Source organism: Alligator mississippiensis, chromosome 9, assembly GCF_030867095.1.
Source record: "Alligator mississippiensis isolate rAllMis1 chromosome 9, rAllMis1, whole genome shotgun sequence".
NCBI lineage: Eukaryota > Metazoa > Chordata > Crocodylia > Alligatoridae > Alligator > Alligator mississippiensis.
Window position 1 is genome coordinate 57,694,685 of NC_081832.1, and position 14,594 is coordinate 57,709,278.

At 37.0% G+C, this 14,594-nt stretch overlaps 1 protein-coding gene across 1 annotated transcript in view; it reads right to left on the reverse strand.

The window, feature by feature from the left end:
• Positions 1-14,594, reverse strand: part of GABRA1 (gamma-aminobutyric acid type A receptor subunit alpha1) — a 59,185-nt gene that overhangs the window by 27,233 nt on the left and 17,358 nt on the right. Inside the window, exons 4-6 of the mRNA XM_006274646.3 lie at positions 12,811-12,878; positions 7,392-7,612; positions 1,259-1,341 (exon numbers count right to left, since the gene is read on the reverse strand). Of these exons, the coding sequence (XP_006274708.1) occupies positions 1,259-1,341; positions 7,392-7,612; positions 12,811-12,878 (372 nt within the window). The remainder of the gene's footprint in view (positions 1-1,258; positions 1,342-7,391; positions 7,613-12,810; positions 12,879-14,594) is intronic.

A 14,594-nucleotide genomic window follows, 5' to 3' on the forward strand; every position in this document is an offset into this window, starting at 1 on the left:
GAAGTTTGTGAAGCAAGAACACCCTAACCCTGATTTACCTAGGTTTGATTTACCTAAAATTGAAAGAGATTACTTCAGTTCACAATGTTTGTTTCTTGTCAATTCCCTGGACCATCACAGTAATTATAATGCTGCAACATAACTGAAAGAAAGCTTGGCATTCAAGCAGATAATATTCCGGTCAGCTGCACTTTTCATTTTCAAGAGTGTTTTATACCCTGAATCCCAGAACTATACAAAATCTTTTGCAAAAGATTGGCACCTCTTTAAAGACAAAAGATCAGTCCTTTCTCATAGTAAATATATGGCTATACAGAGCTAAGTAGATTATCCTCTTGTCTGATATCCAGTAAGGAAAAAAATGGGTGTTTTTGTTGACTGCTAAAATAGATCAAGTCACTAAGTATCTATTATCAGTGAAATGACCCATTTCTACTAGGAAAAGAAACAACCATTGAGGAAACAATTTGTACCATATTAAATTTTCATTTATTTTCCTTCTCTTTTCATATTGAACCAGCCAAAGTAGATGGGCTTTGGTTCTTTTCTTCTTCCAAATGCCTTTTCACAAGGCATTCTTTTTCATTATTTCTAACTAAATTGTTAAGATACATATATTTATCTTTAGGTGAATGCTAGATTCACTACTTGATTGTGTTGTTTGAAATAAAACCCTATTAAAATCAGTGGCAAAACTCTTATTGATGTCAATGGATTAGGATTTTACCCTCTGAGTTGGCTAAACTAAACTGAAAATATTTCAGCAGTGGTACTTTGCGTTGTTTTATAAGGTTGCCTAAAAAAATGACATCAAATCATAATTTCAAATTATATTTTGGTAATTCTACTTTGTCAGCAGACTTTTATAAAAGTCACATGGATAGTTGAGAACTTTAGAAAACAATGGATTTGTTTTTAGTTGCAAAATGTGCAAAGTTTGGAAAGGGAGTCATTTTCATCTGAATCAGTTCCTCTAACAAGGGTCTATGCTACTTGTCTCACTAGTTTTTGAATTAAAATCAATTACATTAAAGCTTAATGAGGGGTTCAGTAATACCATACTGTAACACAATTCTCTATATCTTTGGAATGTAGCCATTTCCCCCTTTCTGTAGGGTGTAGGCATGATGTTAATCCATTTAAATTGCAAAGGTGATAAAAGTACAAGATTTAAACCATTTAGATTATTTGATCTGATGTGATATACTACTGTAGTGTGAACTTAACAGGGAAAAATCTTAGTTAAAAATAAACTTACAGCTTCCAAATTTCAAGGGGCAGGCATGTGCATCCATAGGAAAGTCTTCTAAATGCATTGGACATTCTGCTCTCACTGTCAGCCTACACAGATGAGTGCAAAAAAAAATTGTTTTATTATAGTCTTACAGAGCTAGCATACAAAATCATGTAAAATATGTAAAGGCGTCCATAATAAATAAACCATGCATTTTTCTGTATGATTGATAAGAGACATCCAGATAAATGTCACATTCTCAAGCTTGAAGGAGGTTGTTTGCAATACAATATCATTTGCCAAATGGAATCTACTATCATCAGTCTTGGTATAAATGTTTGCTCAGTTCTAGATATTGCTTGTTTAGCCTGATACCATCCATAATTTTTGTAATAGTTTGGGGCCTATTTCTATATATTTCCCACAGAATTCTTGTTGCCTTATCAAAGATGCGAGTACTAGGACAAAAATGGACAAAACACTAACATTTCTATGTAATTTCTTCTTTAATAACTATGTGTTATGGTTTCTAGTTATTGGCATTAACTGTTGGAAAACAGGCCACCTTTTCATATCAATGATGATATAAAATATGAATCTACTATAAATCCAATATAGTTAATGAGGTATGTTCTATTGATGCCAATGAGCATTGGATTAGATGTGGGGGAATTCCTCCTAAAGACATATTTCTGTTTAATAATGAACGTCATCAATGAGTTAGTGCAAATGCTACATGGAAGATGGGAATCCAGGAAGAAAGAATTTGTAATCTAGGTTTAAAACTGATTTCCAAAGAAACAAAACTTTTGAAAAATATTGTATTTACGAATCCACAGTAAAGCTGAATGTCTGAAAATCTGATTCTTAAGATGCAAAGAACATATAAGTTCTGTTAACCAGCATCTTACAATCCAGCATACTCAATTAACTGGCACGCTGGCTTATAAAATAAAGTGAAACCAGAAGTGCCCACTGTGGCACTTCTGGTTTCTCCAAAGTCTGAGCCCCCACAGACCAGGGGCATAACAGGCTGTGTGGGGCCTGCCTCCCTGTCCCACAGGGCCCACAGGGCCAGTAGGAGGGGTGGCGATGCTGCGGGAGGGGCGGAGGGATGCCCCAGATGCGGCAGGAGAAGCGGTGGCCCGGGCTGCTCAATTAACCAGCATATTTTGTTAACTGGCATCCCCCAGGAATGTGGGATGCCGGATAACAGAGATTTTACTGATTTTACCTCTAATTCTTTAGATTCATTTCATCCCTTTGAAAGGCATATTTTCAGAATGTTCAGTACTGTTTCACTAAAGATATACGAGTGCTAATGTCAACCCAACTGAATATAAAACTCATGTATTACAGTCTAATCTGAGTGTAAGGATCTAAATACATCCTCTTTACAGAAAGTTATAAATCCAAACAACTTTCCCAGCTACTAAAGAACCATCAGAGAAACAACTCCAATACCATACAACATTCCAACCTCACAATCAATGAAGCTGAAAGAACCAGTCAACCCTCAAATATTATCAATATCTCCACGTACACACTTACCAAAGCTGAAAAATCTGTCCTCTCTAAAGGCCTTATTTTCTGTCTGGAAAAATACCCTAATAAGATACTACAATGTGGAGAACTAGAAGAATTTTTCCGATGCCTCCGTCTCAAGGAATATTTCCACAACCAAAATGAATCCACTTTCAACAACACTTCATCCTGTGACAACACAGAGGAAAAGATTAACACCAAAAAATCCAAAAAATTATCAGATTGGACACCTCACAATGGACAAAATTCAAACCTTGACCTCTATATTGACTGCTTCAAAAAAAAGAATGTACAATGAAATAATCAACAACAAAAACCACTATAACAACCTCTCCTTCTCAGAGAGAAGGGCCATAGAATCTCTAAGATCCAACCACCAAATAGTAAAAAAAAAAATATAAAGGAAGAGCTATAGCTATCCTTAACTGAGAAGACTACATAAAAGGAGGCAACAGACGGCTCTCTGACACTACCTACTGTGAAAACCTAGAGGAAAATTCAACTCCCTTTTTCACCTGAAAACTCAAAATCGCCATCACATCATTTCCATCTGAACTACAAGAAAATCTACACAACTTGATTCCCACGCTATCCAATCCAGGGACTTTTTACATGCTCCCTAAAATCCACATACAAGGGAACCCAGGCAGACCTATAATATACAACCATGGAATCCTAACTGAGGAAATATCACGTTTCATTTAATCCATCCTAAAACCTCTTGTCACCCAAAGACTGAGTTTTGTGTAAGACACAACAGACTTTCTACAAAAACTTCAAAACACAGACCACCTTCCCAGCAATACCCTCCTAGCCACCATGGATGTTATGAGCTTATATATGAACATCCCACACCAGGATGGCATCCAAGCCTGTCTTACATATCTACAAGAGCAAGATTACAACTCAGAATACAGATTTAAAAATATTAGTGAACTTATACACTTCATCCTCACACACAACAACTACAGTTTCAATAACCAACACTTCTTCCAGACCATGGGCACAACTATGGGTGCCAGAATGGCCCCACAATACGCCAATCTTTGTATGGCCCACCAAGAAGAATTCCTTGAGAAGTGCACCATCAAACTCATGCTATACATAAGATACATAGATGACATCTTCATCATTTGGACCAAAAAACCTGCAGTCTCTAATCAGTTTCCATCACAAATTCAATAACCATCACCATTGACCGCCCCCCCCGCCCCACACACACACACCATCAGAGTATCTCTTGTCTACTCTAGCACCAACATTTCCTTTTTAGACACTATGATCAATACCCAGAATGGTAAAATACAAACCACAATATACAAGAAACCAATGGAACAACATACATATTTACACAGAACCAGCACTCACCCTAAACACACCAAGAAAGCTGTAGTATACAGCCAAGTCCTCCGATACCACTGAATTTTCACTGAGGAGAACACCCACAGTTATCACCTCACAAATATCAAAAGGGCTTTCACCCAACAAGGACACTCTTCCAGAGAGATAGATCATAGTTTTGAAAGAGCCACCCAGATACCACATGAAGAATTGCTGAAGTAGAAAAAGAAAATCCCCATGAATTGCACACCCTTGATTATTACACACTATCCTTGCCTGGAACTTATATGGAAAATCCTCAAATAACTGCAATCCAAACTAGAAGAAGACCCAATTCTCAAAGAGATCTTTCCAGAACCACCCATTCTAGCCTTTAAACAAGCACTAAACCTCATCAATGTCATCACCAGAAGCAAACTTCCAATGGCCCAAAGGACACCAAGTGGATCCAGACCATGCCAAGACAAAAAATGTAAAACCTGTCAACATATCTCCACCACTTCCACAATAACTACACCCCACAATAGAACCATTACCACGCCTGGATCTTACACCTGCACCTCCAGAAACATAATATATCTCATCCAGTGCACTAAATGCCCTGATGGAAAATATGTAGGAAAAACCAAACAACTACTGCATACCAGAATGAATGCTCACAGAAAATCTATCAAAGACAAAAATACCCAGTTATCTGTGGGTGCATTTCATAAATCTATCGGATACAAAAAATCATGGACTAAGTAAAGATATTAGATTTATGGCCTATTATAACCTGCCTGCCATCTCATAACCCTAGGTAATCTGTCTGCATTTCACCAGCTACATTCTATCACCAGTTCTACATTCCTCCTTCCTCCCACCCTCAACTTGTCTCTCCCCTATTGTTTCCCATTTGTTCAGATCCTCACTGCTATTCATTTGCGTTTTCACACCTGCATATTGCATATTGGCTTGTATTCTACCCAGGAGAGGACACAAACATCAACAGACTCTCTTTATGCCTGAAGAAGGGTGTTTGTGCCCAAAAGTCTGCAAAGAACAATGTTTCAAACAATTTAGTTGGTCTAATAAAAGATATCACATCTACCCAAAGAACCTTGTCTACTTAAACCCAGGTAGTGTATTCCTTACTGTGGCAAATTCTTCATAATGTCATATGATAATTTTTTTTAAATCTTTCAACAATATGTACACATTAGGAGAACTCCTTGCCTAATAAATGTCCTTGTGGCTAAGATTTCTCCTATGCTATGTACAATTCTAAAGTAGTTTAGGGACTGAAATTTAATTAAAACTAAAATACTTGCTGTTGAATTAGTCTGATCAAGACTTTCAATTAAGTTTCTGAATGACAAAACAAATTTATTTAATCAGCTGGGGTACAAAGGTACTGGTCAGTAAACCAGATATAATATAGGTGAAGACTGATGCAACAAGATGTGTATTGTCCCTAAAAAAGTCAAACGTCACACATTAGCAAGAAAAGGATAATAAGGCTAGGGACAGAAATTACACATAAATTGGTATGAGTGATTAGAAACCACTTCAAATCTGTAACACAACAGATCTTCAGTGCACATAAACTGCTTTCAAAATGGCTATTGCTTATCTGTTCAATCTACAGTTTAGACTAACCTGTGAAGATTGAATCAATCTTCAGCCTCGTACTTTTTGACTGTCTGTATTTAGCCTAATACTTATATACCATGCAAAGAGATTTTTGCAGACAAGTCACTTGTAAAAGTGGAAGCAAGTGGACAAACATTCAGTTTTGCTTCCAGAAATGCAGCCACATGCCTTCAGGGGCCCAGGCCAGAAGCTGCGGGGGGTGCTAAGGCATGGCTCCCTGCTTGGCTGGAGCAGACACCTTAGGCCAAGGCTAGCCCACCCACTCTGTGAGGAAGGGGGGGGGGGGAGGTTGTGCGTGAAATGCAAAGCATCTGGGGATGCTGAGGGACTGTGAGTTAACTTGAATCTATAGGGAATCTGGGACAGAAGTTCAATAAACTGATTTAACCTAAATCAGTTCAGTCTGATACTACATCCATCCAGGTTTATCTTAAACTGGTTTCAGACATTTTGAAAGCAGTTTATGCACACTGAAAATAAAATTAATAATGGTCAAAAAGACACATTTAAACAATGTGCTGTCATAATAATACACATATGCTTTAAATCCCTAACAAACAAGCATCTGGGGAGACCAGAGAAATTGACCTACACCTGCATAGTTGTGAGCCCTGGAGTTACAAACCAGCTTACAAAGACTTGAAAGATGTTTTGGGATACATTGATCCCATCAAATATGTTCAAGCATCCTGGAAATTAATTTTCTTTCAAAATATTTCTTGCCACTTGACCCCATTTTTGAGGGGGGAAAAATTAACAGAAGCATTAAGAAAACTCTTGATGCTCAAAAAAGTATCACTCTATCTTGATTCTTAATCTACAGAATTATTTTTATACATTGATTTCTAGAGAGACAATATTTGATAATGGGCAGCTGTTTAGAGATAAGCTATTTATAAAGTCTGTTGGTCCCAAAACTGTTGATCATATATTACAGTACAACAAATATGGAAGGTTAGGTGGTTTGCTGGTTAGTGATTAGCCCAATGTCACCAATATCTGAACTAGTCATGAAATGGAGTAACACATTAATAATAAAGAGAGTATTTCCTCAGTGAACATTAATCTATTATTCAGCATTTTAAAATTCTTCAGATAGCTTTGTTTTCCTTCTAAAAAGATTAATATCTATTTTTAGACCTTAAAGTCCTGGGTTTCCTATGAACTTGAAAAGCAAACGGTAGACTCTGTGCACTCAGAATCTATTTTCAACAAAACTTAAAAAAATTAAAAGAAATGCCTTTTTATGTTGTCCCTAACTTATTAAAGTGTGAGCATTAAACTTTCCAGTTTCATTGTGTTCTTAGGTTGGGATCTTGAAAGCAATTCCAATTTCATCACCATGGAAAGCCAGCAGATGTTGGATGCCTAATTCCTTTAAGTGAGTTTTAAAATCAGAGCATTAAAGCACTGGCAGAGTGTGAAAGTGGGTATAGTACAGAAAAAGAAAAAAAATCACTGCCAGCTCCTGAAGTATCAGTTTTTCTATACTCTATTATGAAAATGATGACAGAAATAAAATTCAAATACAGTTGTTTTCAGAAAGGAACATATCTGTTTTCAGTTTTAAAAGCACATTTTAATAAGCAATACTTTCAAATTAAATGGGAAAAAAAAAACTTTGCCTTCATACTCTCACCTCATTGTATACAGCAGTGTCCCATCTTCTGTAATACGTAATAGTTTGTTAGGCATTGTCATATTGTGAGCCACAGACTTCTTTCCGTTGTGGAAAAAGGTATCAGGTGTCCAAATCTTGCTGGCCATTAAATTATTCAGCCGGAGGACGGTCATGGGTCCTTTAAATTTTAGTCTCTCATCTCTCCAGCTTTGACGAAAAAATACATCTATTGTATATTCCTAGATCAAGTCAGACAATGGGGAAATTCTCAAAATGTGTTATGTTGCAATACAAATGTTTGACAGATATATGTTTATCATTTTTTATAAGAGCAACATTTTGAGAACACTATAATATAATGTTGGCAATACATCTATGTGTGCATTAAATCTATTATTAAACTTGTTACTGATGTCAGGTCAACAAAGATTAGGAAAAGCATAGAAAATATTAATATCAAAAGAAACCTTAATAGTGGACACTGATGTTGGATATTAGTTTGCAATATGATATAGTAGCAAAGAAAGCAAGTGATAGTTTTTAATGTAGTAAAAGAATTCATTAGGTCAAATCACTGAGTTGTGTAAAATATGAGTCAAGTCAAGGTTTAGACCTACAACTATGGAAAGCTAGACAATAGAAAGAAATAATGTGATTGGGTCTCTTATTATACCAATTCAATATTACTCTGAATTTGTGGCAATGTAAATGTGAGGAAAATTCATTTGTGTCAATAAACATTTTTCACCCTGCAATGAAAGACTAACCTAGGATTAAATGGAGGAAATTAGAAAATAACTTCTGACAATAAAATAAATAAAAAAGAGAACAGTTTCACAAAGGAGCGGTTAAAAATATTTAAAATTAAATGGAATAAAATAGAATAAATAATCTGTAAGAAACAATTATGTACTGACCTGGAGTTGAACTGTGACCAAAGGTCTTTTCCATCTCTGACTGCTATGATGGTGGGAAGCTATTTAAAGTCTCTACAGTTTAAAATGACACTGGACAAATTTTGTTCAGGCTCTGATACAACATTTCTCTAAGACTTGTTGGCTAAATCCCTGCCATCCCTGAAAATATATGCCCATTGCATATATATTTACAAGTAAGGAATCTACATTCATCGTAGAGTGCTGTCAACAGAGAGGCATTCTAGAATGAATATTGGAAGAAATTTGGTTCCAGACCTCATTGTAACAGACTACCTTAAACCTTTCATTTGTTTTAACAAAGAGCAATACTGCATGAACCACAAAGCATCGTGAGCTGTTTAACATTAAGTCTGCATTTAAAGTTTGCTTGGACAAGAAAAGTTACAATATATCTTTCTGCTTTTCTTGTTTTTATGGCATGGAATTCATAAATAAATAATTAATATGTGTATTATTGTACATAAGATTATTACTTTGTTCTACTCCAGCAAGCCATGTGTTCAATTTAAGCTACATCAGTATCTTTATGATTTTAATCACCCATATTAAATACAGGATGCCCTGTTTTGCTTCAGTGGGACTATTCACAATCTTTTAGCTCAGCCCAAGGCTTGTTGCTTTAGTGGAATAGGGCCAAATGAAGGAACTGTGTGTGAAATCTTCCCTAGTGAGATTTTTCCATTGATTTCATATGGTTAGATTTCACTTGTGTTTTATGTATGTGGCACAACAAAAGAGAAAAGAGAGGGGTTAAAAAGCAGCAAGTGACAAGCGAATGTCTCCAAGAGCCACTCTAATTACAGCACCACAGCATATTGTTTATCAGCATCCCCACACTTTAAAATGGTGATGGGGGCACTTGAACTGAAGCTCATTCAATGATCCTGCTGCCATTTTGAAGCATGGAGACACTGATGCAACAAGGCACAGGAGGCTGCTGGAGCACACTAATTACTATGCTCCAGCAGACATGATTAATTGGAGCAGCCTCTGAACCCATATACAGGCACCCGTAGGGATTTCTCATGTTCTTTTAGTCCCACAATAAACTTCTTCCTACACAGAAGTAATTCTTCAAATGTGGAAGATATACACAGAACATGACAGCTATGCAGTGTATAGAAGTAAATCTCCACCCACATTTGCTATTTCAGAGAGGGAGGAGAGTAGGAAGGTGTTAAAGTCTTAAAGAAGAGACCAAGGAGATCACCAAGTCATGAGACACTTCTTTGTAGGGACTGTGAGTTTGGTGAAAAGCAGGTATTCAAGTAACTAGGGAATGGAAGAAGTGCTTATGAATCTGTCCAAGCACTGTGCTCCTCTCTACCTCATAAAACTTCTTCCCAGAACATCTCTTGAAATTTAAGGATGGGTCATTTTGGCTGTGCTCACACCTCATTAGTCTTTGCTATCTCTTATCATCCAAACAACGTTTCTACTCCAAGGCATTCTGGCAGAAAGGTAATTTTAAGATACAATCAACAGATATTCTCACCAGAATCAGTGTGTTTTCTATGGAATTGAATACTGCTTAATAGAGTAGGGTGACAAGGTCTCCAGAACTCCCTTCTGTAACTCTACTTAGGAAACAATCATGAAAAGGATCCAATCACCCCCTTCCCACCTAGAAGACCTCACAAATACAACATGTGGGCATGTCTACATGTGCAATTAATGTGCATGAATAAACTCTGGAACTTATTGTTCTGGATTTTTTTTTTCTCCTGGGTGTGTTGTTTGAACATGTGTCTGGGAGCAAAAAATTCTGGAGCATATTGCTGTGGAGTTTATTTGTGTGCAGCACATGGAGCCTGGTCAAAGCAGCCTGGGCTGGCAGGGGACTCTGCAGAGGTACTGGCTGAGGCATGAGAGTGCTTTAGCATGAGGGCTTCGGTGCCTGCCAGCTGCTCTGCAGCACATGGAGCCTGGTCAGAGCAGCCCAGCTGGCCCCATTGTCATCTACTTGGGCACTGTGGTGCAGAAAATAACACTGCTGCAGGACAGTACTTGTGTTTACCCAGACTACCCTGAGGCAGCATATATTAGTCTACCGTGACCTAATAGTGCTGCACATGTAAACTGTAATGCTTTACTGTGAAGCTAATTAGTCAGCTCTCCAGTAAACATCTCATGTAGACATGCCAAATGTGATTGCAATGGGAATAAAATAAATTTTCCTTCTGATTCTGGATAATAAGTCATATAAAATCCAAAGGCTTATAGAATCATTGCTCTGTGTAAAAGGAATTTGCTGTATTTCCCCAAACCTAGTTATCTATTTCTTCAGCCTATGAAAGTGGTGGTGGTCACTTTAATTACCTTGTGGGAGTACCCAAAGGTTGCATTTTGTAAGATGATGTACAAATATAGAACAGGAAATCCCTGCCACATGCAACAAGTATATTACAAATATCAGAAATGAGGGTTACCCCAAAATAAAGTGTTTTCTGTTATGAAAAATGTCAAAAGTTCAAAACTAATTTTTGTTTCACATCAGAATACAATTATGAAATTAAATTTTGCACAACACGGGGGGGGGGGGAGGGTGAAAGAGAGAAAGAGAGAGATTCATCCTAGAATATGAAATAGCTTGGTTGAAATCAGTAAGACTGCAGTAAATGTATGTTTGTATGTCTGCTTTGAAGCAAACAGAGCTTTGATCTTTGACTCCTTGCAATGAAACCTTCCCAGTGAAAGCTCTGTCAGCAATCAATGTTTCAATGAAAAGTTTTGTTTCAATAAATTTGCATTTTACAAAGAAAAGACCGTTCATTAAAAATTCCCAGCTAACTGTAGGCAGAAGTTTGGGGCAAAAACAAACACCAAGGAAACAACCTCTTCAGGGTTTGAATTTAAAACTGGATTATGGTGGCTGGTCACATGAATTCACCTATCAAATGAAGCAAGTTAAAGTGACTTTCTTAAATAATCAAGGGCCATAAATGTCATACATTAGTAGTCTCTCCATCAAAGCAATTTATGTATAATTTCAAAAAACAAGTAAAGAGAGAATTTTCACAATTTGTTTACAGCCAACAGAGCAAAGATAAAATTTATTGATATATGTAACATAATGTGATATTTCTCTTGGATCTACAGTATTCCAGCTAGTACAATTAGCATTTTCAGAGAGGAGGTATAATCCTCTGCACTGATATATAGTTTTTGCTTTATTCTAGTGTGTAAGTACTGAAAACACTGATCTAGCCATACCTCTGGATTACTGCTAACAATAAATTTGCCCACCACAACAGGTAGTCACTTAGGCTATGCTGCTCAGCACACTAATGCATCATTCTGGTTTAATATCACTGTAAAATACTATTACTTATTGCTGTGGCATCAGTTGTGGATATATTCACCAAGCAATCATTAAATTGTTTCTTCCTGCAGAGTATTTGGGGAAAGTAGCCCATGAAAATAACTAATTTTTACAGAAATATTCTCTGTTATTCTATCCCATAATTCTGCTGTGTCCATTGAGAACCTTGGTTACCTGCTGTGTAAGTGCCAGCTATAAATTTGGAAACTGGGCCCACTTATACGCCCTCTCATTTTGTTTTGCAAAGGGATATTAGTTGCTTTCTTGTACCAGTTTTCTTGCTTTCATATGCTTTCTTTTTTTCTCTTTCCTTTGCTTTTGATTAGCTAAGTGATTGATTTAAATAAGGAAAGTAAAATAAAATAAAATAAAATAAAATACTACTGGTAGTCAATTTCTTCAGTGCTCAGTTTTACACAGAATCCAGCATGATTTAATAGCATTTTCCCAATTTGAATGTCCCTGCAAATAATGCCCACTTACAAATGAATCAAACAATGGTTTCATTTATATGCAAAAACTAATGCAACTTGCCTACATCTCCTATCACTGTTAGGTTTCATATTTACAACTTTGTAACCACAGATGCCTGAATCTTTTTTAATTATCTAGTAATTTGCCAGTTACATCTAAGCGATAAAAGAGTGAAAAACCGTATCTCTCTTAATTTCTTGCCCCTCTGACCATCTAATACCTAAGAAATTCAGTTCTAACTGATCAGCAGCATTTAATGTAACTACACAGGTTATACTTTATGGAATTTACACTGTAGCCATAAATGTTTATCACACTTTAAGACAATGATGTGTTCCAACAATTGGATCTGCAATATGCCAAATAGAGCTATGCTTTCATTCTGTGAGGAGTACAGATCCATTCAAAAAAATTAAGCAGCTAACAAATTCCATAATATATTATCATTTAAATATAATGTCTGTTATAACATGTATTAAAGTCACTGAGGCTGTTAATTTAAGGGCACTTAAATACAGTCACAGCTGGCAGTAATGGTTAAATGTAAAAAATGACAGGATTCCGGAACCAAAAGGTCTAAAAAGTATCAGATAATTGCAGATCAAGTTGTTTCAGATATTCTCCCTCCTCTTTGCAACTCCAAATTAGAAATAAAGTAAAAATTAAAAGAACTATTGCTGTAAAAATATAAACTGTCACTTACCATATCATGATCTGAAACAGGCCCAAAACTGGTGACGAAGATGTCAGTCTTCACTTCAGTTACACGCTCTGATGAAGCAGGAAATTAGGACAGTGAGTGTCTATCAACAGTCTTCATTAGATCTAGCCAACACAAATTCTCACCCAAATAGCAATTTTACTGGCTTTGATTAGCTATTCTAAAATTGGTCCACAATGTGGTGTTGATAATTTATTGCTTATAGATGTAATTTCACAGCTAATATTTTTAGAACCCATTTTAAATGCAGTGTCAAACTACAGTTTTTATAGATATGGATTTTTACTAAATGTGTTCAGATCCATTTGTAGACAGGTCAGAGTTCCACTGTTGTTTAAACCTTTCAATGAATTTTTAACTAATAATTGTATTTGTTTTTAATAGGAAAAACATTGTTGAATATTTAACTTTGTGCTCATAACTCCTAATATTCCCCAGCAATTGCAATATATGTCTTTAGTAATTAAACCTTTCTTTCATGTAAATGTATATAATGTGTATTGACAGAATAGAGAAAGAGAAAATACACCATGATGTGTCCGGATAGAAAGATTTTCATCAGCAGACATTTGACATTGCTGCATTACTCATGAGTTTAATAGACAGGAGTGAGACATGAAACCATTCCAAATAAATATGAATTGAAACCTTGCATCATAGTGTTGCCTGCATTTGCCTCATATTTTTCAGAAATATTTCATGTTTTAGGTTGTTTTTTAAATTATTAGCCATGCTGTTTGAATCAAATCACCATACCTACTGTCAGAGGGCATGTATAGATGAAACAGGGGCCCTAAATTGAAGTGGTGGGTTTTAAAAAACACCACTTCAATTTAGGGCTGATCAACCCCCGCGTCATGCACACACCCTGCTGACTTACCTGCCTCTCCGGCAGGGAGGGAAGGATGAGCTGCTGACAGGCAGAGCAGTCCCTAGGCTGCAGGGGGTGCTGGTGCTTCCCTCTGCGGCAGCGGTGGCCCCCTCCCCCTCCAGGCAGCACCCACCCACAGGAACCCAACTCGGGTGGTCCCGGGGGGGCACCGCAGCCATGGAGGGAAGCACCCCGCACAGCTCAGGCAAGTAGGCTCCAGGGGAGATCAGGCTTACCACTTTTTGTGGGCGGAGCTCCTTTCCTGGGCTGCTGCCAGGCTGCCTGCAGGGCTTCCTGCAGAGCCATGGAGCTGCATGGAGCCTGGTGCTTTGCTCCGTGGCTGTAGGGGCAGCAAACTAAAACTCCTCAAAGGAGTTTTAATGTTATAATACATGTTGTACATGTATTATAATACATGTTATAATACATGTTACTCCTCAAAGGAGTTTTAGTTTGCTGCACCCCAAGTCTTTTAAGGAGTATTACGTCGCTGAATTTCCTGCAGCAGCTGGAATTAATGCGCAATATGCCACCGAGGCATGCAAACACCAACACCATTAATAATGAATAATTAATATTAGACTCCACTTAACTCATAACTTAAATTATATACTGGCATAGGCATCTGTCCTTGTCTACATGGCTTCCTAGTCCCAATGTGCATCTCCTGCTTCATTGCATTGTCTCTCCTCCCCAACACTTACTCATGTAACACACTCTGATAACTTTAGTACCCATTTCAAGGATCCTTCTAGCATTACTCAGGTAAGGCTATAGCCAATAGACTTTTAAACTTGTCAGTAGTCTAAGTTTAAATATTGATTACGGTAGTCCTCAAGTTAGTGCATGTTGGGGAAAATTCCAAATAGGGCGGAAAAATATATATTTCAAAGAC